At 39.8% G+C, this 27,007-nt stretch overlaps 1 protein-coding gene across 6 annotated transcripts in view; it reads right to left on the bottom strand.

The window, feature by feature from the left end:
- Positions 1-27,007, bottom strand: part of DLG5 (discs large MAGUK scaffold protein 5) — a 114,298-nt gene that overhangs the window by 42,820 nt on the left and 44,471 nt on the right. For all 6 annotated transcript variants that reach the window (XM_076338403.1, XM_076338407.1, XM_076338404.1 and 3 more), the window contains exons 3-6: positions 14,939-15,104; positions 9,505-9,648; positions 6,627-6,810; positions 2,792-3,051 (exon numbers count right to left, since the gene is read on the bottom strand). In XM_076338403.1, coding sequence (XP_076194518.1) covers positions 2,792-3,051; positions 6,627-6,810; positions 9,505-9,648; positions 14,939-15,104 — 754 coding nt within the window. The remainder of the gene's footprint in view (positions 1-2,791; positions 3,052-6,626; positions 6,811-9,504; positions 9,649-14,938; positions 15,105-27,007) is intronic.

The raw sequence follows: 27,007 nt of genomic DNA, 5'->3' as shown, positions 1-27,007 counted from the left end.
CCACAAACCTCTAGCAGACTTTGTTCTCTCCCCCCCCCCCCCCCCCCCCCCCCCCGTTTAAAAGTGCAATTTCTTGTCTAATCCAGCATGTTGCCTGACCTTTCCCAAGAGAGAGCTGTAAACTCAATTTCAAATACTTCCTTGAAAGCCTCGGTGTATTCAAAGCATTGCCATAGCATTGCTGAGGCATCGGCGAGTAATTCCAAAGCCATCACCCTGCTCCTTTCGGGAAACTCTTCAGTTTAAGAGATCATCGGGCTGGCAATACAGAAGACCTAACATATTACAATCTGAATTTCTTTTGTCTTTTCAAAACCGTGAGCATGAAGGTAAGAAGAATATACTATAGGAGAAGTACAAGGATATATCAGAAATCTAAGATAGAGACTATGCCAAACAACCTCACTGCCATGTAAGAACCCACAGTACATTTGAAAACTATTCGGGGGTCAAATCAAGGACAACACTGGGAAGATACAGGAGAGAGGGGAGGAGAAAAGATTTAAGGCAACGTTTGCCAAACAAAAAAAAATGTCGTCAGTAAGGAAGGAAAAAAACCAGCAGAAAAAAACCACGCCACAACAAGCATACTAGCATGAGGAATTGATCAGAAAGGAAAGTCTCTGCCATAGGGGGACATTCATATTAAATAGTGATAAAACCTGCGTGAAAACCTGAAAGCAAAGTTCCAGCTGAAAAACCTTGGTCCTGCTTGACCTTGCATTGCCTCCCAAGGAGGAAATACAGGCAGCTGGATCACATTTTCACAGATGCCTTCTGTAGAGAAAGCCCATTTCTAACAACTGTTGTGAATGGATTGCAAGCAGCAGGGTTAGATGGGTCAGTAGCAGTAAGCATGGGTTTATAAGGAGCAACCAACACTGAAAAGAACCCCCACCAGGACTACCTGCTTTGTATTCAACGCAATTGCAAACTACGGGCAGATCTGTCCACGTGCCATAGCCCACGTGCAAAATGCAGAGACACACGTGTAGGGTAAGGTTTAGCACAGAGGAATTCGATAGCTGGTACAGCTAATTTGTAATCTGCAAACTATTCACCAACTAAATCATCTTGGTTAACACTGACATGCTGTGTATTACTGTGACAGCGTCACAGATGAAAGAAAAAAGGCTAACACTTCTCTGATATTTTTTAAGGCCAAAGATTCATTCAAAATAAGACCTGGGCTACCACTGGAGTCTTACTCCTCCTGCTCTCTTTAAAACCTATTTTGACTGTGTTTACACTTGGTATTAATAAAAAATAATAAAAAAAAAATAGTGCTGCAATTTATGACCCGTTCATCCTCAAACTGCAAGTTTGTTAAGTCTTATATTCTGAAAACTATACTCACCTGAAATACATTTTAAAAATTTTTGGTCAGTCACCCAGAGAAATATGGTTTTGGTTATGAAGAAAGGGTATAAAGATAAGACAAATAAAGGTTTCTATAAATAGAAACAAGTAAAAAAGAAGTCCAGACCCAAAGCCAACCAATAAAAGGCAAAAATTCCTGAAGTTCAGTTACATTAATTTAGCTGGATCACTGGTTCACAGGAACATTAATATCTTTCATGAAATTTTAAAGCCAACCTCTGCTCGGTATCAAACAACACCTTCCTCAAAAAGGAGACCTAAATCACAAGGCCATAATACAAGTATGTTGAGCTTCTGCATGTATCAGCATGGCTGCAGCATTTCTTGTAGTATATATTAGGCTTTCCCTCACTTACAGGAATCCATGGCAGCCTAAGTTACATAACTTACTCTCTTATTACTCATATTCTCCCATAACTTAATTAGATGTATCACAACTGTGTACATGCTATTCACGTGTACATTATTATCTATGCTCAATCTCACCTTTTTGAAATACTAAAAGTCTATCAATGTGGAAAACAACATTTTTTGGCATTAGCCTGTGGGAGTTGTGTATTATCCCTAACTTATGTCAGTGAAAACATTCTCAACACGTCCACGGATGCTCTTTGGAGTCCTTACATATATTGGCATTCTTCCTACCCCATACGGGTATCTGTGTAGGCTTAGTATCAAGGAGGAGCAGAGAGAGGTTAAGTGCGGTGTGACATAATGTCTGTGCTCTTCTGTTTTGGCACTTGCGCTGCTCGCAGCAGCAGCACCGTCCCAGCCAAGCGAGACTCCCAGACGTGCGCATCCAGTGAACTCTGCTGCCAGCCTGAAGCTCTGTCTCGGAGTCCCACACAGTCTGCAATTCTAATGTCATGAAAAGTTAACTTACGCTTGAGAACATCTTCATTTGCTAAACACCTTTTAGAAATTATATCCTCCTATTGACTTGTTTTTTATATTTAAATAAAGATATATACGTTGATGGACTCACCACCCATTGAGGAGTTTGTGTGGAACACTAAGTCTGAGGTTTAACAAAACTTTGGTTGTATCTGACTCCTGTGTCTACAGCTAAGAACAAACATAGCTTGAAAAGCAGACTATCCCTTTCTCACGAGCTAAACAATGGTTAAAATTCCTCAGACAATTCCAAAATCCTTACTGGGAAATCCTTTTCTCAAGAAAAAGCACCATTTCTCCAAATAAACATCCCCATTACACCTTCTAGGACCTTCCAGAAAATCTTACATAGAAACGCATGCTTACTCCTCACACCAAGATAACATACACTGGAGAAAAATTTTAGAAACAAGTGTTAGAAAAGTATTCATGATTCTATCACAGAGAAAGTAAGATGCTACATGAGAATTGTTACTGCTTTCACAGCGTATCTGAAGGGATCAAAACCTGATTATACCTTCTAAGAGAGGTCGAATATTGCTGCTGAAAATGTATTGCTGTGTCCCTTTGCTTCATTAACATGTCAATCTGTTTCTGAAGACGTCTGTTCTCCTCCTCAGCCTGTTCTAGGCGGCTCAGATCCGTATTGTGACTTGCGATCTTCTCATTGTACCGTTTCCTTAGGGCATCGTAATCCTTCTTCACACCCTCTAGCTTGTCCATGGCTGTATCATAAAGTTTATTTAATATCTCTGATGACCCATTTTGCTTCATAACCTAAAAAAATGCCAGAAACTGTATTAATAAACTCAGTTTTTAGTAAGTTCAATAAATTTGATTTAAAATATATATCAGAAACAATATTAAAAAAAATATTAACCAATTTTAATAATAGTTCTTTTTAATGACTAAGGAAACACTGAGCCTCTTTTAAGCATTACTGTTACCCTAAGCATTACTCTATCTGCTTAATGTTAACTGGGGGGGGGGGGGGGGGGGGGGGGGGAATCTGCTTTATCACAACTTAGAGTGCACAAGTTTATGAAAATCTCTCTCTAATGGTAACTGCTACCAACAGTTATTAAACTCACGTTGTTTTTCGAAGTACTTTGTAGTTTTAACAAGAGGCAATCATTATTTGATGACCAAGACGATAGCTGTAATTTAGGAAATGACCACGAGGTGGCATTCATGACAGGTTGCCTGTATCCTCCATGAACAAATTAAATAATTTAAAACTTCAAGAGAATAAAATCTACCCTAAATATACATTAGGCATATATTTTAATATTCATACAATATTTCATCTGGGAACTAACCACGGAGGTTTGTGTTTCAAAAGCTATCCATAAAATATGAGCAGGAAGAGAAAAATCCATTTAAACATGAATAAAGTCTGACCTGAATCTTAGTTTCAAATTAATTTCCATTGACATAAGAATCTTGCTGTAAATAGCAACGTTGATGATAAATGGCCAGCAACAACAGAAATCCCCTAATGAGCTTCAGCAAATCTAGTCCTCCTTCCTTCTCAAAAGGAAAAAAAAATGTGCCTGAAATGAGGCCTTACCTTCCCCCCCCCCCCCCCCCTTTTTTTTTTGAATGCTATGCTCATTTTTTCTGTTTTTGTCCTTTAAATTGAAATTTGGCCTTGATAGAGCAGTGGGAAGAAACAGAAATGCTCTATATACAGAGGTGCCAAGAATTTATATAATCTTAACATTAGCTTACAAAGGTACGTCCCTAACTATCTGAAAATAAAAAGTATTTAAAAAGTAGAAGGAAAAAAAGACGGAAAACATGAGCTCTATAAAAAGTTGAAACCAAACACATAGCAACTACTCTATATGCACAAATTGGCTCCTCATCTTCTTTTGTGTCTTATATTCAGAGTAAAGACCAGTTCCTGAACATGGAAGAACCCGGATGGCTGCAGACCAAAAGGAAAGGAGACCGAAAGAAACTGCCCGCTCTTTGCCCGATAGTCACTGCCCACAGGTAGCGGATAACAACCGTCGCTGTCAGGAAACCACTCCTCTACACAGGCAAGATGAGAGAGACAAAGTTCTTCAGCCTGACGCTGGTCTCCTTTAACCAGCCGAGATACGTAAAAGCAGCGAGTTACTGTTCATGAAGCTGTCCTGGAACAAGGCTGCACTTTGGCGAGAGTCTCATTGGCACGGCTATTTCCACAGACAATCCCTATCCTCAGTGGATTCAGTAGCACAACCCGCACAGAGTTGGACCCATGATTAGCTAGCATGCTTCAGTGAACCGTTTCAGATATGCTAACCACGTGATAAACTGTAGGCATACGTAAAGTGTAAACTCATGTTGATTCAAACCCTCTCAAGAGAGCCATTTTCCTGAAGACTACTTCCCAAAGCATTCTGAGAACAGGGTTTGAGAACCAAGTATTTGAGAATCCAAACAGAAACAAACCACTTCGCGCTGTCTAAAGCATATACGGAATGTCTTTTTGCTGAAAACACACTAAAGAAGGACGAATATACTAGAAATTGGACGGAGTTCCGCATAAACTCGCTAACAGGGATTTGAGGGAGGGAGGTGGAAACGCCATGAACAGGAAGCGGTGTAATAAGGAAGGCCTCCCATTCAAAATCCCAGTCTGAGAAAAAGTAAATAGTCCCAGCTGGACCGAGGAGGACAGCCATGGCAACAAGAAACTTCACATGCGAGCAGCAGAAACTTAAGCTGGTCAGCTGCTACACAGCAAATCCGTGGCAATCCCACACGAAGAGTAACCCGATCGAAAAGTTTTTGCTCTCTGAGGCCACCGAGATGTTGTGCTTTGCTACGGCCCGACGACGAAACAACACGTCAGAGGGATCAACATAAATAGCGTTAGACTAATTCAGATGAGAAATGACACAGACAAGATAAGACTCTTGGCACCCCTTCAAGACACCATGACTCACTCTGACATGCTGAGAAACGGAGTTACACAACTTTCTCATTAGGAGTCACATACATGGTTTTCTTTAAAGGTTTAATCGTGAGGTTGACACGAGACTGAAGTTCTTTAAATAAATACTGACAACGATACTTCAGCCTCCTGTGCTGCCAGGTAATTTCAAACTTCAGGACGGAACCTCAAAATACAATAGCCTTCTCTTGGAGGTTTTACAACCCTGCTTTGCAGACTGGGAAACTGAGGCACAGAACAATTAAGCCATTTGCCCAGGTTTACACAGCAAACCATTTCTGCTACACGGAACATCAGCCATCTTCTGAACGAAGCCACTAAACCATTTCACAGCAGAACTCTCAAGATAACGTTAAGAGGAAGGGATCGAAAGGAAATACAAATGTTCGCTCCTCTTCGCGCCAGCCCTCAAGCACCTCCTAAAGCACCGTTCAGCACATCCAGCTTGCTTTAACCTTTGCCCCTCCTACCCTAGCAAATAATTATTTTTGTTTGCATAGGTTTTGCTTCTGAAGCCTAATGTTTGACTTGCAAGTTTGCCCTGTGAATCAGCCTACACACAGTTAGCTGAGATACCCCGTTTAACCATTCCACATGCTACTGTAACTATTCTAACTGAACGACCAGACTTTTCCACAGGTGAACCATGGATCTGATAGGACCAGCTGCTCCTCACTATTACTCTTACTTTTCTTTCTTCAGAGTGTGTGAACAACGTTGTCCTAGAGACAGCCTGTTATATACAGCTCTGAAACGTCCACCTCTTCCTGAAAAGCTCGTCTTTTTTTGTTTTAAGTTCAAAAACATTAATGAACCTGTAGCTTTGTTCTAACTGAATAGCATCTGCAAACCTGAATAACCAAACTTAAGCTCAATCATTCCCCAAACTGTTATGGTGTCACTAGAATAATTAAAAAAAAAAAAAAGACAAACAAAAAACAACCCACATACCTGTTACTCAATTTTTTTATTGTGATACTTTCCAAAAAACAAACATAGCATGCAAGTTTAAAGCTAGCCCTGTCCCATAAAATACCCTAGGACAACAGTCATCTTTTTAATCACTTTGCAACTTCGAGCTAGGATTTTGATGCCTCTCCGCCCACTTAAAAAAAATATCACGCATATACAATCTTCCTCATGCACATTTTTTTCATCTCTGCATCAAGATTTCCTAATACCACCTAATATTCAATAGCCCTCGTTCTTTTTTCCAGCTTAACACAGAAAATCAGTTAGTATCCAAGATCTCATTTTCTCCCCTAGTGCTGTCCAGTGTAAGGCGGATGTTTTTGAATGAGTAAGTCATAAAAGGCAGCGACTGCACGTTCGGTTTTCTTGACTTACTTATCAACGGAGCAATTCACGATCTCTTCTGGCACTTACACGACACGCTGTAGCCTACCTGCTGCTGCTGGCTGCGCAGGTCCGTGATCTCTTTCTGATCCTCATCGTGAAGTCTCTTCATTTCCTCACATGACTGCTGGAGATGATTATGTTCTCGCACCAGCTGCGTGTTTTTCCTCTTCAAGGTATCCATGTCCTCCTTCAGCTGTGACTGGTCGCTCAGCAGCCGACTGTGCAAGGTGCTGTCGTGGCACACAAAATACACTCTTAGAGGCCAACTTGCCAGGACAAAGTCCTGGGCTAATTCATCTCAAGCATGAGTTTCCTACCAAGAAAGCAGGTCAAACTAACTCAATTCTGCATATTTGAGTATTCCAAGCAGCAGGGGGGAAAAAAAAAAAAATCAGAAACAAACAGGGACATAAATATGAAAATACATGAAAGTACACAGTACTCTTAAACAGCATCAGAAGAGATGGTGGATTTATGCCGCCCATCAATGCCATTTCATAGCTATTTAAAAGCAAGCAGATAGACAAACAGAAATGGTGTAATGCGAGCATAAGATGATCCTGGAGATAACTGGAATTATCCCAACTAATCACCTCCACTTTCTCTTAGGCCCCTCAGCTGAGCAGCAGCTAACCAAAATACAGAGGAAAACTGCAAAAATCTCCTTCTGTGCTATTGTTTTAAAAACAAACAAAAAAACCCAGCAACCAACCAAAAGACACTATGTATTTTTCGACTACATTCAAGCAGGTAAAAAGCTACCAAAGTTACTCCAAACTTCATTATGCAAGCCATAATTACTGAAATAAATACACTCTCACTTAAAAATTAAACAACTGAGAGCCACATGGTGAGGCTATCATTCAGATTGTAATTAAAGGTAGCAGTCCAAAATTAGACCAGACCACTGCTGAAAAAGAGCAAAAAAAATCAACTGAATGTATTTTACTACCACAGATCAAATAAAGAGTGACATTTGGATACTGACAAGTATTTTTGTTGTTGAAGCAGAATGATTCAAACTGAACTCTCACACCTGCTGGTAAAGTGTTTAAAGTCCGTATTTATTAAAAGAACTATATATATATATATATTATTATATAACACACAGCAATGAATAGAATCAATTTACATTTTAAGATACTTTATATTCCTTCCTTATGAAGTGAAATACTAACATTTCCTGCACAGAATGACCCAAAGCATTTAAAAAAAAGTCTTTCTTAAAATGAGGACAACCTGCTAATAAAAATTAAAAAAAAAAAAAAAAAAAAAGCCTTTGACAAATTATATTCACACAATTAAATACACATAATCTTTACACGTAGGTTATTAATCTGTTATCTGTTATTCAGATTTTTGTTGGAAATTATAAATTCTTTGGAATGGTAACTTTTTTTCTTTTAAAGCATGGGGTTCTAAGAATTACTGCAGGAGAAAATAACATTTGAATAACGTATTCTACTCAATTCCTTTCTTTACCCTGAGAATTACTCATAGGATGAACAGGAATTGCACGCGTGGATTTCAACATGTGGTGTCATGTTTTGGGCACCTAAACTCCAACAGTGAGTTTCAGCCTCCCTAAAGTTTTAAGTAGGAAACTGAATTATTCAAAACCAAGTAAATAAGTTCTTATAATAAAAAGAATTACCTCTGAATCAATTAAAACATGCTATACTTTCTTCTGACCAGATAATCTTGGTCTGTAGCAAGTGTAAACGCAAAAGCTTGTACTTGTGTATATGCATCATTTTGCAGAAGCCTGAATTGTTGGTCTCTGAGGAATGTGGCTATATTCTTGGTATACTTGAGTATTTCAATCAATCACTCTATCTTTTCAACCTCAGCGCTTTTCTCCCCATATGAGAGGGTAAATCCTTTTATGCTATCATAAAAATACTGAAATAAACAGAGTGTAACACAGTATGGTTTCACGGACTATAGAACTCCTGAATAAGGTAAGCAAACCACTAATTTTTTAGTATAAAGAATACAAGTGTTTCATGTCAGCATTGGATGGACATCGGTAATTCAGCTCTGAAAAAAAAAATCCAGCTACAACGTACAGAACACTAATGCTTTGCACAGAATTCCCTAGCAAATTAAAGTACTTGATAATCCTCAAATGAAACTAGGAATAAAGCACCTAGTAAAGAAGCCATACCTAAATCTTTAATACTATTTTCAGGTTTTGGAAGAAGAATGTAAGGAAACGATGCCTATCTTTAAAGGCTTGAAGAGTTGTGGGTGAAAGCGCTATGTAAGAACCAGCAGCCCCCAATGAAAACAAATGCGGTCATTAAATACTAGTCATATTTTATAGTGTAGATTTAAGGGAAATAAACATCAAACCAAGAATATATCTGGATTTCCATTTCTGAGCTGACTTTCTTTCAAGTGAAGAAAACATGTTCCTACTTGCATCAATGACTGTTTTTTAAACAGAAATACATGCTAAAAATATTCACCAATTTCTCCCTATTTTATTGCATTTTCAGAAACGCTTACAATTGGTCTAAGCCTGTGTTAAAACTTACGCGAGTCAGCGTGAGAGCTATCACAACCTATTAAAAAAACAGTAACAAATTACATTCTCTCAAATTATATTCTGCCCTCCAGCCTGACAGTAAGACTACTGGATTGTAATTGCAAGTCAGTAACTAGGCTTTCCTTGTCAGTGTCCCATCAAGACATCAGGGATTTCTATCTCAAATTCTTCAAAATAAAACAAGCACTCCAATACTTTATCATTTGAAGTGGGCCAGAAATGTTTTATCTGATGCACGCAAACGTTAATCTTGCGATTAAAGTGGAAAAACAGAATTAAAAAAAAATAAATTATTTGATTACCATGTTCTAAAACTTTATGATCTAGCACAGACTGGTAAACTCTGAACTCATACAGCTTTACTAATACTTACTGATAAAAGTCTGCCTCTTTTGCTGCTTCTTCACACCTTTTTAGTGTCTTGGTGTGTTGGTTCTGCAGAGACTGTAGGTCTGACATGGCCTTCATGCACTGGATCTTCAGTCTTTCGTAATCGTGATTTGGTTTTGGACTAGGCCTAGCATGGAAAAAGAATAGTCATATTCAAATAGTCATATTCATAGTCGAACATCAGCTACTGAAGAGAATGAAGAGTCTGGGAAATTACTATCCAATAAATAAATAGTATCACACAACTGTTGATACTTAGGTTATATTATGCTTTAATTTAACTACTGACCACTTCACATTAAGATGCAACCACAAACAAAAATTCACTGACTTTAACCTGTATTACTTTTATACTGAGGCGTAACATCTAATAATGAGATAATTCTGTCTAACACTAACACAGCCAAAAATAGTCCCCAGCGTGCACGTACCTCTCTTCTGGGCAGCCGTATCACAGAGCAGAACTGTCACTTGATACAAGACCAAGACAATCACAGCACGCTCGGCTTTCCTGTGCTACCATGTCAAAACTCTCAGAGGAAAAGCAGAGAGCTGCAGCGAGAGCGGGGCTGAAAAGAGGCTGTCAAAGTCAAGTGGGGGCTGCATGGAGACCCGGGCTGGGAAAAACATCTCATCTAGGCAGCGGCTGGAGGACCTTGTCTACAGCTCCCTAGGAAAGTCGGCATTAGGGTTGAGAGAAAGAATTTCAATGGGACACCACGCGCACGCATCTGTGCCGGCAGAATTCGGCCAGTTTGACTCATTGGGCACTGAATTTAACTAATTTGACCAAGTCATTCTGCTGAATTGCATATCTGATTGAGTGTTACCATGTTCTTTTAAACTACTATAAACAAATGAGAAAACATGTCATAATCTACCTCACGTTCTCCTAAGATAACCCAAATTTTGTTCAAATAATTACTAGGAATCTCCAATACAATATAATCTCCAATAAGCAATTTTCAGTAAACTGAACAAAGTGAAAGCCAAAGTCAGTCAAAAGAAAATTTTTGGCTGAAATTTTTTTTAGTCTATCAGGATGACTGGGAGAGGAGAAACTTTCTAAAATAACCTACCTTGTCAAGCAGTTGACCAACACAGATTATGTCTACAATGTGTGGTCACTGCACGATACCTTTATTTATTTATTAGAAGAATCACAAATCATGCTAGAAACTAAGTTAGCAGGATTATGTCTTCTTGTTTTGAAGCACTAAGCTTCTAAAAGAGACTCTAAATTGAACTGTTCCTCCTCTACACAGTCACAAAATTTTTGCACCATTGAATTTTCTAGTTTCAAAATTAAGCTTCTGACAAGCTGTCCCGGTGTCATCTCCCGAGTCTCTCATAACTCCACAGACAATGGGGGGGGGGGGGGGGAACCCAAACAAAAAGAAAACAATTGCTTTCTCATTTGACTCTGTTTATTCTTGTACCAGATTTGTGCCGTTGCTGCACGGAACACCCCTTCTCCCTCCCGAACGGCTTCGCTGTAAGCGCAGCCTGAAAAGCAATCAGAATTCTCTTTGCTTCATACAAAAACAGCAACATGGATTCTGGAACCGAAATACAGCTGGCAACCGAATCAAAGTGAAAATGGTTTCACACTGCTGCAGTGGTTATTAAAAAAAAAAAAAAAAAAAGCCAGCCACATCTGATTCACAGACTTTGAGGGAGCGTGCGTATGACATGAAGGTGCTTTTTAGCAACCCAGTTGCATTTGGGTTGCTGAGTAGTAAGACCTTCAATTGTAATTCCTCTTTTTCTCCTTTCTCCAGAGAAGTGCTCCTGAGGAAAACAAAACCAAAAAACCCTTCCTTGACTGGAAGACTTTAGCAACAATTAAAAGCCAAATTCATACAAAGTAACCAAATATTCAAGTCGCATCTATGGGGATGTCTTTTAGGGGTTTTTTTAAATTCACTGTTTAGGGGTGCCAAAAGTAGTAGTATGTTATTCATACAGTGCTACAGACATATTACCGCAACCACTGCAGTGTTACTCTTTTAAAATACAACCCCAGTTAGCGTAAGTAAAACTCAATTTGAAATGTTCACACCCTTGACAGAATCGCTAAAAACCCAACTATTGATTTAAATTAGACTTTAGGGTGAAATTATTGAACGTAGACACCATCTGTCCACCAGTCATTAAAATGACAACATTAATTGAAGCACAGTTTAACTCTCAGTTGAAGCGTTAAGCTTACTGAGACCCATTAACACATGTTCATATTAAGCTTGCAATCATAAATTCATATTCGTGCAAAATATTTCAGTGTATGAATTTTTACTAAAGGATAACTATTAGGTCAGTCTCAAAGCTATGGTGAGAACTTGTTCTGCAAGTCTAACATCAATCACATGTATTGCTGAAGTAACACTAGCATTATTCTAAAAAACAAATAAACCAACCAAAGACGACCCCCACCAACCTATAAACATACGGATACCATGTAGGTAACTACAGAAGTTAGCCTACCTACACAATAAGGAAGGAACAACAATACCACCAGTAACATCCTGCATTCTAGCTCATCTACGTGAAATAAAAACCACCCGGATAGCCAAGGCCACATGTTCCGCAGTGCTGTTCCAAGGGTTTATGTCTCAGCAAGAAAAACAGGGATATGCACAGGAGGGATATTGGTCAGAAGTCAAAAATCAGGACTGTTGCAAAAAAGCAGTCCATTCAAATGCACGTAGTGGTTGACTCTTGTTTAAGTAAGACCACCACAGTTTTATGCTGAAATGCCTCAGAAAAATACAGAAAACTATGATTTCAATATAGGAGAGGTGTCAGTTACTATTTTGGAAGCATTGGTTCAAACATTAACAAAATTTAAAATGCTAGTGTCAAAGGTCCAACTGTTTTTCTGATATTCATACAACAACTCTAAAAATCCTTTGTATTCCAGTGGAATTACCCTGGGCACAAATCAGGGCCACAGCGAGACTGACATTTACGTTTATCTGATGCCGACACAAAAGCTAATGCCAACGGCAGATCCAATGTTGTGGGCAATGTCTACCCAACAACTTGAAACTGTTTTCATTTACTACTGCAATTCCACCACCACCAATTACAGATTACTCAAAAAACAGTCTCTTCGCAGAGGAAGTTTTCAGGGGGTTTATCCGTATTGCAGTTCTCTTCTACTACTACATAAGCAGTAAGAATAGCAAGTTTAAGTCTATAAAATGCACTTTGAGCACACTTATTTGCTCAAATCTTTGCTTCATCACCACAACACGTGCACGCATACAGTCACTGTCAAGTGATACAAGCACAGCATGAGCCATCCTACTCCTGGTCCAGCAGGATGACACATGTTCATCTGATTCAGCACATCACAATCCACTTCTGTGGCTCCTCTTCCACTGCTCTAGACTTAGTCAACGCTTGCTTTGGAAAACAGCTCTCGCTTTTGCAACTGCCAGCCTTCACAGCCAGCGCAGCCCAGCCTACGAATGTGTTGCGAGCTGCAACTGTTTTGAAGCACGCCATCGTGACGTGTCAAGATTTGCCTCTACACCACCTGTGTTGGGTACAGCCATGGTTAAAGCGGCACGCACAGCCAGGAAAGCAAAAGCCCTTTTTGGGTCCTAAAAGTCACCATCTAAATAATGATCTTTCAGCTTTCACACTTCAGCCTAACGGTTTGCAATGTCTGGGCTTTGACTCCTGCAAGGCTGAAAATTAGTTTTATATGAGGAAAGAATGCAAAACAAAGTAAAAAAAAAAAAAAAAAATACCAGCAAGCTTTCAAAAACCACAGATGTGTATGTGGATGGGAGGAGTAGTTGCTTTTCTACTGAAGGAAGAAAATGTCAACTAATAGTCTTCATTCATTTCCCACTCTTGAAATATTTAATTGTTTGGAAGGCAGCATCCTCCATCTAACATACACTGTCCGAGCACTGCCCAAATGCAACGTTTATTTTGACTAATTGTTCTTTAAGCTGTAAACATTTATATTTTCCACAACATACAAATTCTACACTGGCAGCAGAAGATTGATTTGACAATTAAAGAGCAAAAACTAGGCCAGTCTAAAGGACAGCTCATCAGAACTTTATTAATAGCATCCTGGATTATGGAGAACATGATTGTAAGCTATAAAATCCTCAATGCCTAAGCTCTAGTGACTTCAAATAAGAAATCCCTCTGTATAAATAAGTAACTGGAAGCTATGCAAAAGATGTTGACATTTGACAACCTTTTCCTCTCCCATCCCCACAACACTCGGAGACCCTTAGATAGAACACAATGCTCTTAAAGTAGCCCTCAGAACTCACGGGGGAAGGAAGGGGGCATGAAGATGGGTAGCTAAGGAGTGAATAAAATGCCCAGATTCTCTCAATTCCAGTTCACTGGTTCAAATCTTGACCTTATCTCATAAGGACAAAAAGTTTGATTAACCACCTGACCATGTAGATAGAGCTGATGAAATAACAGATACAAACAACAACAAATGAAACATTAAAGTTCAGAGAAGCTATGCATCATGGCAACACCTCCCAGAAAATCTGTTCTTTCCTCTTATTTCAGATTCAGTGACAGACAATTTTTTAAGGTTCAAAAAATTTCTCTTACATGTGCTTACTGCAGGCAAAAAGTACCTGCTCAGTGTGCCCAGAGTCACATTTATAAACATTAGCAGATCTTTAACCCTCTAAAATAAACCAATTCTGTTTCCTACCCAATAAAACCCTCATCTACAATTAACTCATACACTCCCTGAGTACCATCTTCCTCATAACTTATCAACCCTCAAATCAGAATGAGCTGCATAAGGCTGCTGGCCATTAACTGACTTTGAACACGTGATTTTAATTTGGCAGCACCCATAACTTCTCAGTGGAGGAGAGTTCCTTACTCTAAACATGTTAACGCTACAGTCCCTCAATACATGTATACCGGACAGCATATCTCCTAAAAACCACTTACTCCCTCAACAGAAGTCCAAACCTCTCTCTCTTTGAAGAAGCACAGTAATAGCTGAGATTTTTTTTCCTCTCCTAATTTCTGTCCTCCAGCCAAGTATTCAGAGCTATTTCCCGTTCTTCTTCTCTGTTGCTTTCAAAACAGCAAAGGCTTCAGCCACTGTCTTCTTTCTCTGCCCACAACATAACCCGGGAAGCCTGAACAACTTGTTTGCTTTCTTCTCTCAACACAGAGATGAGCCCTACTCCCCTCATTCCCACAGCAAAATTGCTGGAGAAAGCGGGAATAGGCATTCAACAGGCAGCTCTGACAACCTGCATGTAGCCACGTACGTACACACACATCACCAGGATGCAGGTAGGTTACAAGCAACATATATACATTGCAATATCCTTGCTGCTTTACAGCAGAGACTTGAAAACACTACTGAGGACTAAATTAGAACGTTACATTTCCTTTATTTTTACCTGCAGTCATCAAAAGTTGATCCAGGAGATGAAAGTGCAAGTCGCTTGCGCAGCTCATCCCTCTCACGAGTTACCTGACGGAGCTGATATAATATCGTCTCCAGCTTCTCGCTCATCTGTCTCGTGTCTATTACAGGTGGTGGAGATGATGCTTTACCAGTCGTACCTGACCAAGAGATAAATAATCGGCAGTCAGAGAACTCCTCAAAAGAACGATACAATATCACTAAAGAAGTTAACACTCATTTCAAAAAAAACTGTATTTTTGGTTGCAGAATCCTGTTCAAAAATGAAACAAGTCATGAAAGTTTTCATCAGAGTTGACACAAGAATAACTCCAATTCAGACGGACCCCATGCTAGCAGAAAGGCCCTACCTGTGTTGCAAGTTAGTATGCACGAGTAGGTTCCTTGCTTACTCGTGAACTTACAAGTTGCCTAAAAGGCAAGGCAAGTTTGCAGTCACAATTGCAAAGACCTCAGAAACTACCATCGCGACAGAAGTCATAGGTACAAAGTTATTTCCAAATTTCCAGTAAAGAACCATGTTCTTGCTTCAAAAAAAAAAGAAAAAAAAAATCAATTCCACCCACATCAACCTACCCCAGCGACAGCAGAGAAACTGTTACAGCACAGGGGCTCTTTTCCTCTTCCTTTATCTAGCACAGCACAGACATACTATTCTGCTGTGTGCTACTGCCAACATTTATTTTTAACGCAATTCCATGCTTTCACATGTCACGGTTTATCAGTCCAGTATGTGAAGTTAAAGATTTGACTTGCCAACAAATCAGGAGAAACGAGCTTCATTTTTGACAACGTTGGCTACAATGAGCGCGTTACAATCACTGCAGCTGGACTACACATCAAATTTCCTCTAAGGGGCAGTCATACATTAAAGAGTTTCGTGGGATCTTTTAATTCTCAGCTTTCTTAATATCAGAGATAAATGATGATGCCTACTGTCTTCTCAGACAGCTATACCAATACAAAGAGGTGTTCTTCCACCTGAGAGATGAGAGTGTGGTATATTATGTTTCACAATATGCTGACAATTAATTCAACTGTAATTTTAGTTCTGCCCATGTCAATCCCAGACACATGAGAGCAAACTCAAAGATATAGGTCACAGATGTGAAAGTTAAAGGCCTAAATGTATACAGGAGATTACTATTTTCTACCCAAAAGAGAAATTCTAGAAATAGTTTGCATAATTATACACTTGAAACAAGCTGCTGACATACGTATTAACTTGTTAGGATGTACCTTTATTATGCCTTTTTTTTTTAAACCAAGAAACAGAAGATACAAAAGTAAAATAATGCCCTCTGATCACTGCCTTTTCAAAGAGAGAATTTCAAACAAAGTCATTTCATCTGATCAAATGCTAATGAGTTGCAAGGATTGGCTTTTTATCTCTAAACCCAGTTCAGGAAGGTATTCCAGAACGCAAAAACTCCCTCCAACTTTTAAGTAGAACTACCTGTGCTTTTAAGTTCCCACACCAAAATAACTGCAGGGTGAGGGCTATCATACATACAGCATCTAGAATAGGATCCTTGTTCTTATTCCCTTCAGCTGTTACTGTAATTTTATAACGAGAATTTATGAGCACAGACTGTTCTTTTACTCCACCTATTGCATAATAAATGTATGTAAATGCTCTAATAGCAAACTGAAGAAATAAAAAATGGCAGGAACAGCCTGCATTCTGCAGAGAGGCACAAACTGACACCGCTCAAAAGAATTCTCAATGGAGGCTGCAGTTGGCCTTTCTCCTACTACTTTGTTTCACTCCTCCATCCAGATGGAGCCCCTTCATCCATACGGACTAAGGATCTCACAGTTTTAAAATGCAGTTATCCTTTCTTTTTCTAAGATAAGAACCATTCTACATAATTTTTAAGGCAAGATTATACAGAAACCAGTAATAATACAAATGCACTATCCTAGGCTCACGATATAGGGAATAAATAGGGGAAAAAACCCAAATGGACAGATAAAAAAAAATTCAGATTATGTGTTCATCTGCAATAGTTTGTACACATCAATGAGCAGGGAATTTCATAAACAAATGAAAAGGTCAAGGCAAACAAACCTAATTCAGGTACTGACAGGCCGCATGGTCTTGGGTAAATTCAGTGGCAACCTGCGCACCCTCTCACTTGAGCTGACACATCAGAACATGCGTAACGCTGAAAAAGTCCCCTTCTCACCCTGACAGAGAAGTTCAAAAGCTTATCTGTCATCCTGGGGCTGCTTGCGAGCAAAACAGATGAACAGCATGCGAGGGGCACAAGAGGAAGGAGGAGATAAATCAGGAAGGCTGGTGTGCTGTACATGGAGGAAAGGGCATTGGATCAGCAATACTCCGTCACTAATATCAGCGTTAACCCCAACAGCAGTCCCACGGACAGCGTCCGCTACACACGCCCTACACAAGCATTCAACGGCTGCTCTGGGAACCTCAAACATAGTAAAAGGAGGTAACAGTTATACCTCTGCTCCTCCACCTCTTCCTCCCCCCCCCAGCTTTGACAACATCCCAGTGACAATCATCTTCAGGCGAGAACATTCGTGCACACAGTCCCAAAACTGTGCCAAGCAAGACAAGGCTGCCTTAAATAAAGACAAGCCAATTAGCCTTAGGAAAGAAGCTTTCTTGACTAACGTGAAGCCATTCGTCTTAGTACCAGGAAAGGTTATTTTTCATTAACTTGTCACTTGTTACATCAACAAATACTTTCATCCCAAATGCAATGATATTGTTGTCAAGGCGTAATACCAGCCAAGAGATGTATGCCTTTTAAGTGCTGTAAAAACACAGATCAATACGATCCAGATATTCCCCCCTCTTATCCTTAAAAAAAGTCCAAGAGTTGATCTTTGCTTGATTTACTAACAACCTTACATTTTCAATAGCTGCACAAAAGGTCTCATGCATGTTAGATCAGATTTGTGGGTGCTCAAAGAAAAAAAAAAAGCTAAAAACTTCAGTAAACTCCTCTTCCATCAGAAAAAATCAATACCCTTCATTTCCTTTAAAGGGGCTTTTATAGCTGAATGCTAAAAGCCTTTTATTGCATCTGACATCCTGATGCAGTAGAAGGAAAGTGACCTGTGCTTCCAGCTTTGTATTCTTTTTCCATCTGACTGCGTATTTTACACAACAGTACTTCCTTTCTGCACTTTAACCAGTCAAACCGGTCTTAAAATGTACAAGCCTAAAGGCTAAATCTCCATTATCCAAATTATGCCACCTTTCAGTAACTCACCTGCTTTCACAGACAACCTGGATTTGTGAAAATGTTTTTACTGCCTGCCCTGCCAAGTGCAACTCATCCATCTGCTTCAGTAAGCCCCACGACTCATCTTTCACGGGAGCCGCGCTTGGCCTCTGAGAACCCAACGGTATGGAAGTCACCTCCCTGGCCGGCCTCCGGGTAAGCAGCGCTCCACCGACGCCGGGAACAGCCTAACAGCGGGGATGCTGTCGCGGGGGCAGAAGGTGTTTTGCCCATAATGCAGTACATGCGTTAGGTCCCGAGTACGCGTTGACTTAATCTAAAGCAAGATTTTTGCAGGATTTCCATTCAAAAAAGAAAAAACCTTAAAAACAGAAGCTGGAGCAATCATATCTTCCATAATTATAGTCCAAATGCCGGACTTCGCAGAAACCACAAAGATCCATCATTGCAGTACATACCAAATACAACTCTTGATGATTACTCTAATCATCACTGATTGAAGAGATTATACAGCCACACAGAAGCCACTGCTCCGTTAGCTTGATACTTGGGGATGGGGTAGCATGCTTTTTGAAGAAAAAAAGAACATTTTAAGAGAAACAGGGCTGGGAAACTTGTTAAACTGACCAAGATGTACCATAATGCCGAATCAATACAATGTTGAGGTGGGAAAATGGGTACCAATGCATAAACAGCTACTTTTAAGAAATGCCATTAACATTTTTGAATTATAAAAAATCCATTACTCTGAGAAATACACTTGTATGACAGGTTCAACTAATTCAAAAGGCAATCTGTCACAAGCTAACAGAATGCCTGGATTTTATGATGATTTTTTAAACCCATCTTTGAAATTTGTGCCAATTTTTGCCTGCAAACAAACAGGAGACTATTCATTGTACAGTCAATCCTTTTTCACTGCTTTCTTTCATAAAAAAATAAAATCAACAGGGATGTTCAGAATATTATTTCTTTATGGCCTTGTAAATCATGACAGACAACATTAAAAAAAAGACTTGCAAGATGTATTGCGAAGCACGATCAACAGGATTTCTCCCCAAGCTCAGGAAGGGGTGGGGAGTAAAGACTTATGCCTGCTGTAGGAAAATGGGTGCTAAAATATTTACTTTCTCTCAATAATTTATAAGGACTAGAACAGGATTACGTATCAGAAGTTATCATTTAGATATATTTCTTCAGATATATCTTTTGAAGTGGTCTTGAAATAGCGGAGAGCACAGAACAGAATTGCACGGAGGTGAAATAAAACATTAGTAGAAACAAGCAGCAGTACACTGAGGAAAGGAAACCAAAAGCTAAAATAATGAATTGTGGAAACAGTTTCATCTGACAGACAGAAAACCTAATAGGTTATGAAAGCAGTGAGGATCACGTAACATGCAAGGACAAAAGAATGGGTAGCACTTCACTATTTGTTTTAATGCAGAATACAACAAGCTAAACAAACCCACCAGCACGTAAAACAAACTTTCAACTTCAGTAAGTTTAAGAGTTTAGAAAGAAGTGAACAGAGGTTCTACAAAGATCAACATGAAAGAAAAATCTACAACCTAATACTCAAAAATAGCAAGGAGGGGGGAAAAAGGGCAGATACGTCCATTCAAAAAGTCCTTGCAGAACTCTGCTGAGCTAAAACACAGTAGAGAGTAAAATCTGTTACTATGACCAAGGAAAATAGAGCTGAAGCTTCTGGGTTTGATTATTCGGGAGCTCCCTGGTGGGAAAGCGCAAGCCCTACATGTGTCAGGCTTACAACCGCACACTGAAAGCATAACCTAGACAAAAGCGTCCAATCCAAACCCAAGGGGGACGACGACTAGGGTCAACCGCTGCACACCGACCAAGGGGATGAGACTCCACCAGCGCTCGTTCCTTCACATCTTCTCCTGCAGAGGAGCTGTGAGCATCGTCTCGCCATACTGGTTTATAGCCCCCAAAGAAAATTGCTGACGCCAGAAGGATTTCTTGAATGCACAGACTGATAGAGGGCCTCAGGGAGCAGTGAAAGGCACTGTGTTCCCGACACGCTGCCTGGAGTGCAGGAGATGGGTATTCACACACACTGTATTTCCATTCAAATCATTACAGACCAACCAGACCTTCAGAAATTCCTCCAGGGAGCTGCCAAATGTTAAGAAGATACTATAGCAAACAAAATACCATGAAGTGGTCAGCTATTCATCAGTGCTTCTCAAGCCCTGTTTATGCAGAACCTTTAAGAGACCAAGAATTCACTCAAACTGATTCGTTACAAGAAATGTTAAAAAAAACCAACAACAAACCCAAACAAAACACCACCACATACACACACACACAAAAAAAAAACCCCAAAACCCCAAACCCCAAACAAAAAACTCCAAACAAAAGCCAAAAGAAACAAACCCTCCTCCTCCAGGACTGCAGCAGTATACATCAGCAAAGTTAAAAAAAGTAAACTTTTTTATTGTTACTGTTGTTTTTTTTTTTAAAACAGGACATCACATCCATTGAGTAATTCCTGAATTCTCTGAAGTGACAGAAGTTGAGAGAACACTGTGCTTGAACTACATGTCAACCCATAGCTGCCTGGAAATGGACGCCATCGAAGTCAGTGATAATACAATAAAGCTATTCAAAGTGCTTATTACTTAAGAGAAGATGGTTATTAACAAACATACCGAAAATCAGGTAAAGAGATTAAGGATCAATCCTAGAGACATCTACATGATTCATGAACAGAGCAAAACATAAGGAGAGTGAAGTTACATTAAGCTTGTGGAAGAAGGTGTTTATTTCCTAAGTTAAAAGTCTTGTTTCCAGTAAACTGAACAAGTACTCTTCAATTCAAAGGACAAGAAAATTACATAGGAAATAAATCTACAAAAAGAGGTTTAATTCAATCTTTGAGGCCAAATTTTACAGGAACATGACTTCTGAATAGAGAGACTAATTGGTGAGGAGGTGGAACGTTGAAGGCAATCACTGCAGTACAGAAAAGGATTCTGAGGTGGTATACCGGTACCTAGCATCCTAGCACCTCTTCTCACTCATCTGTGGCCATTCAGCAGGTGTAATATTGTCACTTGTTCCTTTGTCAGTATGTGTTAACTGTTGAGGTATCTTCACCAAATACAAATGTTGCGTTTGTATCAGTAAAAAAGGCAAGAAATACGAGGAGAGATTCCTATAGCCTGGTGGGGGGGGGACGACGGGGCTAGGGGGGGAGGCGGAAATAAATAAATCACTTTTTCGGACAAGGAACGAGTGTTTATCTTTGACCGAGAGAGTATCATAAACCACACCTGCAACGGAACACTTCCTATGAAGAGTGAAAACAATTACTTCGTTATATACAGCTGTAGAAAGTGTGAAGCAATGAACTGAAATCACAACGACATAAAAGGGCAGTCGTCAAAATGGCCAACATGAAAATGGGGAATGAAAGACCACACATTGTTGGGAAGGAATTATCATCTGATGGGAGGGGGGTAATGTTTGCTTTGCAGTGAGAATTAAGGCCCTCAGATTAAGTAACTTGAATTGCAATTAGTGAAAAACTATCTGTAAATAGCCTGTCAGGCTGATAAGCTAACAAAGCATTAAGCAAGGAAATACTGTCAGCTGAAGTCAAAGTTGGACAAGCTTGGTGGCATTGGATATACGACCACCTGATGGCTGCAAGAGAAAGTCATAAAATTGTAGTGCCAATGGTGGTGTTTGTTACAGACTGGTATGTAAATTCCCATAGGAAAAGGTAGCATAGTGATAGGAACAGTGAAGAGCAAGAAAAAGCCACTTACGACTAAAAAAGTGATACCATTTGCAAAGAACTGAACAGCTGGAACAATAATAGTCTGTTAAAAGTTAAAAGGTAAAGGTGATAATACGCGATATGGAATGAAGAGTATACAAGATTGACAGCTGTAATCACAACAACGCAAAGAGATCTGGCTCTGGAAAGAAGGAAATTATACATGTGGAAAGACAGGCGGCCTTTTCCATTCCAAAAATCCTCTCATTAAGATTCCAGTATATTTTCAAAGAATGGAAAAGCATGCAATGCCTTTCTGTTAAAAACTCATCGTGAAAAAGCACAATGCAGGCTATCCTCAGAGCCACAGCCTGACTCCTGCATGCGAGCTGCTGGTTTCTTTTAAACAACATTTCTTAAAAAAAAAAAAAAAAATTAAAAAAAAAAATCCTGTGGGTTGAGGAGGGGAGGAAGAATCACATTTTTAAATCACTAAAGGAAAACTCTGAAGTTTCATTACGGCACTAAGGTACGGAAAAAATGGCTCGATTCCAGAAACTATAATCCTGTCATGGCATCGTATTGCTCAGGTCAGTAATGTGTTATTGGAGGCTGTAAAAGTAGCGTTGGCTATCGAAAGTCTCGAAACATACCTTGTTAAGTCAATTCACAGAGGCTTTTTTAGGCAACATGGGCCAGAACAAGAACTTACCTGCTATTGTAAAGAGGAAGAAAGGAGCCTGATTTTGGAAGAAAAGAGCAAGGAAAGTAAAAACCAGTAAAATAAAGAAAAAAAAGATGGAAACTGGAAGTAGATAATCAAGAGACTCACAGAAACTAGTAAGGACACTGTGTTACTACTTCCCATAGCAAACAAATTTGATGATTTCAGACTGAAGTATCATATAAGTAGGGTGACAGTTGGCTGGTATTACATCATCTACAGATAATCTTTCAGAACACAGGCCTTCCATCCTTCCTTACAGGTCCAGAAAATTATCTGCTGGGATACAGAAAGAACACCTGGTCCAGCCCTCCTGTTCAAGCAGGACCACCTAGAGCCAGCTGTCCAGGACTATGTCATTTAAGTTCAATTCAGTGCTTGGCGAGCATTTATCTTCAAAATTATAAATGTCAAAAGACTGAGTGCACTATACAAACTGGTGCTTTTTTTTTTTTTTTTTTTTTTTTAAAAAAGGGGGGTCTTTATTCTGTGTTCTTTTCCTCTCCGTTATCATGACCAGTCAAGTGGGAGACTAACCAGCGACTGTCACGTATAGCTCTGCTACTGGTTTCTATCCAATTCCTAAGTGACACCGTTGTTCCGTGCCTGGCACGCCAGGCACTGAATCTCCATAAATAATTATTCTGATGTCAGAAATGCAGGATTGTAGCTTCATTCAGAGAGTCTGCTGGGCACGGGGAGTGGGCAGAGGAAAGATGCTTCTATTTACACACAAAAATCCTTGTGATTAGCCAAGAGCAAAGGGAAAGGAAATACAGAGAGAGCATGACAATTTCATGAAGATTTGTTCCTCTGGGGGGAAGAAGGTGGGGCTGAAGCACAATGGTGGGATGCAGGGATTACAGCAGTTTCTCTCGTACCTCTTTTGGAAATTAGCAGTGAATATTTGCCCTCGGTTCCAACAAAACTACCTATTTTACATGCACAGCATGAACTTTATTAGCACATGGGAAAGAAAAGGAAGGAAGCATAAGGGAAAAAAGAAAACATTGTCAACTAAACCAATATTGAATGGTGAGGAAAATACACGAGAAAAACCTGTAAAGAGCAATGATCTTTCACTCTGTATTTTTATTCACGTACAGATGCAAAAGAAAAAAGGCAGATACACCTATGGCCAAAGCAGGTAAACCTACTGTCTTGGTTTTGGCTGGGACAGAGTTAATTTTCCTCCTAGTAGCTGGCACAGTGCTGTGTTTTGGATTTAGGATGAGAATAATGTTGGTAACACACCAGTGTTTCAGTTGTTGCTGAGCAGTGCTTACACTGGTCAAGGACTTTTCAGCTTCTAACACCCTGCCAGCGAGAAGCTGGGAGGGGGCACAGCCAGGACGGCTGACCCAAACTGGCCAAAGGGCTATTCCATACCGTGGGACGTCATGCTCAGTACATAAACTGGGGGGAGTTGGCCGGGGGAGGGGGTGACCACTGCTTGGGGACTGGCTGGCCATCGGTTGGCGGGCGGTGAGCAATTGCATTGTACATCACTTATTTTGTATATTCTTTTGTCATTATTATTATTATTGTTGTTATTTTCCCTTCCTTTTCCGTCCTGTTAAACTGTCTTTATCTCAACCCATGAGTTTTACTTCTTTTTTTTCGCCCCCCGATCCTCTCCCCCATCCCACTGCTGGGGGCGGCGTGGGGGGGACACGGGACAGTGAGCGAACGGCTGTGTGGTGTTTAGCTGCCTGCCGGGTTAAACCGCAACACCTACGAAGAGAAGCTTCTTCTACAAAGCTGCGACCCTGCTGCTACACGAGTGGGAAAACTGGCTTCCACTCAACGGCTTATTCTACCACATGCACACGAGGCTGGAAGTTCATTCTTGCTGCATCCCTCATGCCCTGCAAGCCCACCTAGGCAGGGAAAGAGGAAAAAAAGCTTGGGTGACACCACAGTACTCGGGATAGACCAGCCCTAAACCCTTCTCCGAGTCACATTATGCAAGTTATATCACTCCTTGCTCTCCACTTATATTAGGGCTATGACATTACTGGAGACTGAGAGAACCCCAGCGTATCCAGTTGTTCCCCGTACAGAAGCTGCTCCGTAACTGTTCATCCACGCTGCCGCTCTCCGCGCTTGCTTGCCCTCTTCTCTTTCAATGGGAGAATCAGAACTGCAAATATACCCAAGACTCGGGCACACCATGCGTTTATACAGTGATGAAATTACGTTCTCTCATCTTTCCCTCTTCCTTTCCAAATCCTAACACCATGTTTCATTTATTTTACTGAGACTGAGCCCATGTTTTCCTAGAACTACCTTTTAAGGACCATCGTCCCAGTACTATTTAAGCTTAGTTCTTAGATCAGGGTCTTCTTCTGGAAAATAAGCCCATTGTTATATACATCAGCTTCATAAATTAACTCTGAAACCTAGGATAGCTGTAAAACATATAGAATCATCTCAATTTCACAACACCTGGCTTACTTGCAAGTATTTCAGAAAAAGATCGTTTAATTAAGAATGCTGGCAGCAGAAACGACCTCCGACAATAGCTAGGGTGATTAAGGCTGGGAAGAAAAGATGAAGCACATGGACATACCCTCATCTAGTTACTTTTATGAACTATGGAATCCAAAGACTACAGATGAAAGATTGTATTATCTCTCCTAATTAGAAGATGCTAAGATTCACTCTCCGCTTCATCATCTGGGCTTAATCAGTGGCCCCAATACCTTTCTCATTTCTTCTGAAAGGTCAAATGTGTAAAAGTGTTTCTGAGCTGCTTGACAAGCAGAAGGCAAGGCAGACCAGAAATAAAAAATTGTTAAATATTAATGAAAACCAGTGTTTTGAACTCAGGAATAATAAAATAGATCCCTTTTCTGCCCCATGAGGAAGGCACATGTGAGTGGGGAAATGAAAATATTCCTTTACATGCACGTGTGTGTACATATAACTATCAATGTCAAACTGAACATATTCCAAAGCTTACATTGTCTCCAAACCATGAGCTATTTACCTTTTTTCACTGATGCATTCATTTCACAGGCAAAACTTATCCACTGCACAGAACTACCCTTGTGAAAACGTATTCCAGCGAGATGGGGACAGGGGGGAAAACGTATGTTAAATTCCTGAAATGCTATAGCAACTCAGTATTTGTTGGGATTCCATTCAAAGAAGTCATATGAAGCCTTCGGGGAGCTGGCATGTGAACAGTTTCAGTTATGATGGTTTGTCATTCAACAAATCAGTTGGTATTAAAATAATCTGACTGCAGCTTTTAAGTGACTTGCAGACATGTCTATTAGGATATGTGGTTATTAAGCAGAGAAATTTTGCTATTGATATTAGAGCACATTAAAAGTATTATCTCTTGCAGAACAAGATGTGAGGGAGAGAAAACGATCGGGGAAAAAAATGATACTTGTGAATAACAAGTCTATAAGCAGACTATAAAACAAACATGCCAGCTTCAAACAAAGAATTCCCCTGGCTGTTAGTGTACTAAATATTAAACAACCAACTTTCTTTAATCATTTGAATAAAACAAAACTATGGAGAATACTAGATCACAAGTTTTGTTTAATAGCGGGTCACTTTAATTTTTAGGTTATCAATAACTTTGATCACTGCACACACCAAAGGCATAAAACACTTCCAAGGAGAGCCCTTCAGGTAAAATACACAGATCAGGATTCAGTATGAACTGCAGTATTTTAAAACACGAACAAAACATAGTTCGGAAAGAATTCAGTTCTGACTCATATATGGGAATAACGGGTGCCTCAGAAGTAACATGCCAAATTCTAAATAAGTGTTCAGAAACAGGAATCCCATAAGGTACTATGCCACAGAAAATTAATAACATAGAAAACAGAGGCCAAGTATCTGTAGCTTGCAAGCGGTCACTGTTAAAGCAAAAGTTCTCTTCGTGATGGCAAACACTAGCTGTTCATCTACCTACCTTTACTTCCAAAATTATAAAAGGTCAGGCACAAAGAATTGAGTATGGGCATTCACAAAGTTACAAAAACTGCAAAAAAAAAAAAAAGGTTTAAGTACCTTTCCTTTTTAAAATCAGGAACATGGGACTAGAAAGGACCACCTGCATCTTCTATCTCAGGCATCGCTTCATCCAATTATTCCACAAACTTACTGGATTTCACCTTACAAGAACTTCCTTCTTTGGAAGGCTCCTTTTTTGAGTTTGGTTGTCCTAAAAATTTAGAAACTTTCTTCTTCCTATTTCCAGCCCCAATTTATTCATAGCAAATTAAATCATACCCTTCCTTCAGGTAATAGCAGACAAGTGTGATCTTGATAAAAATCGAACTAACATGTCACAGCTTCCCTTATTTTCAGCAAATAGTT

This window comes from Aptenodytes patagonicus, chromosome 5 (genome assembly GCF_965638725.1).
Source record: "Aptenodytes patagonicus chromosome 5, bAptPat1.pri.cur, whole genome shotgun sequence".
NCBI lineage: Eukaryota > Metazoa > Chordata > Aves > Sphenisciformes > Spheniscidae > Aptenodytes > Aptenodytes patagonicus.
Note: the sequence above shows the minus strand (reverse complement) of the source record. Positions and strands in the feature narration are given on the sequence as shown.